This window comes from Tarenaya hassleriana, unplaced genomic scaffold (assembly GCF_000463585.1).
Source record: "Tarenaya hassleriana unplaced genomic scaffold, ASM46358v1 Cleome1839, whole genome shotgun sequence".
In the NCBI taxonomy this organism is placed as follows: Eukaryota; Viridiplantae; Streptophyta; class Magnoliopsida; order Brassicales; family Cleomaceae; genus Tarenaya; species Tarenaya hassleriana.
Window position 1 is genome coordinate 1 of NW_010965252.1, and position 1,568 is coordinate 1,568.

The window sequence follows — 1,568 nt, forward strand, 5'->3', positions numbered from 1 at the left end:
AATAATTATAGATTATTACGATAACTGACATACTTATCCTTTCACCATGACAGACGTGTTCCTCTTAAAATCGAATAAATGTTTGAAGAGTCAAAGATGTAACGTATTCGTGCTTTGGTAAAACTGGTAGTTAATTCATCTAGCTGGTAATTTAGAAAGAGATTCTCAATTATTCGAAAGGCATATTTTTTATTTATTTATAACAGCATATCTTATTTAAAAATCTAAACAATTATATTGACATAAGAAAACCCTATTTTTTCATAAAAGTTAATAATAAAACAATTACATTTATGAAATAAAACCACTTACCCAACACAGAAAAACCCATATGTAAATGGGTTGGTTGGGCTGATTTTTGTTGTAATGAGGCCCACATACATATTGGGCCGAGACGAAAAGTTTCAGGAGCAGAAGTCGGGTCGACCCGAGTTTATTATGGAGTATCCATCCCATCCCACGTCAGCTTGGCCGTCCATCCATCGAACTTGTCTTCGAGCGCAACCTGCAACATCGCATCTTCTCCCAACTTCTCTCGTTCTCTCTCTCTCTCTCCGATGGCAGGTGGTTTTGGAGGGAAGTCGTCGTCCGGAGGCCGCACCGGCATCAGAGTGGTGGTTGCCGGAGACAAAGGAACCGGGAAATCCAGCCTGATCTCCGCCCTCGCTTCCGACACATTCCCGGATAACGTCCCACGCGTGCTGCCCCCGACTACTCTCCCCGCCGACTTTTACTCCGACCTCATACCCATCACCATCATCGATACTCCTTCAAGGTTCGTTCGTGTCCCCGTGTGTTTCACCCTGTGTTTATGTCCGAGTTGCTTGAAGAGCAAGATCAGAACTGCCAAAGTGTGAACGCTAGAAATGTTGAATTATTGCCTTGTCGGGAAATTTCTTCAATCCATGAGCGAATTGCTTGCGTGAATTCTTAATTTGGGTTCTTGTCGAATGATCGTAGTGTTCATTGGGTTGCGTTCTTACCGGATTGTAAATGGTTTTCTAAACAGATATAATACGCAGGGAATCCCTAGTTTGATGTACTGAGAGATGTTGTTTGTGAATAGTATCGACAATAGGATAAAGCTCATAGAAGAATTCAGGAAGGCAGATGCGGTGGTCCTGACATACGCATGTGATCAGCCTGGGACACTCGATCGCTTGACTTCTTATTGGCTCCCTGAGCTCCGCCGTTTAGAGGTTTCTGGTTCTTTCCTTTTCCTTTTTTCGCTTGGATGATTTAGTGATAAGTTATGTGTATCTCTGTTTGTGATTGAATTCAGATCAAAGCACCAGTGATTGTGGTTGGTTGTAAGCTGGATTTGAGGGATGAACGCCATCCGGTAAGCCTGGAGCAGATAATGGCTCCGATCATGCAGGAGTACAGGGAGATTGAAACCTGTATAGAATGTTCTGCCCTTACCCTTATTCAGGTTCTTTTTCGATTTCTCAGCTCTGTTTCTTAAATGGTTTCTCAACACCATTGAGGTATTTTTATCGACTAATTTGTAAGCAAATCAATCTGCTTGTTACAATTAAGATTGGGAGGAAAAGGGAAAATAATTTCAG

General features: G+C 42.0%; 1 protein-coding gene across 1 annotated transcript; it reads left to right on the plus strand.

Moving 5' to 3' along the window:
• Nucleotides 1–453: 453 nt before the first annotated feature.
• On the plus strand, nucleotides 454–1,541 carry LOC104810659 (mitochondrial Rho GTPase 2-like). Its single transcript, XM_010537008.2, has 3 exons — nucleotides 454–775; nucleotides 1,067–1,199; nucleotides 1,283–1,541. Exons 1-3 carry the CDS (start codon nucleotides 558–560, stop codon nucleotides 1,463–1,465), a joined length of 534 nt encoding a protein of 177 aa, XP_010535310.1. The 5' UTR covers nucleotides 454–557; the 3' UTR covers nucleotides 1,466–1,541.
• The last annotated feature ends 27 nt before the right edge of the window (nucleotides 1,542–1,568 follow it).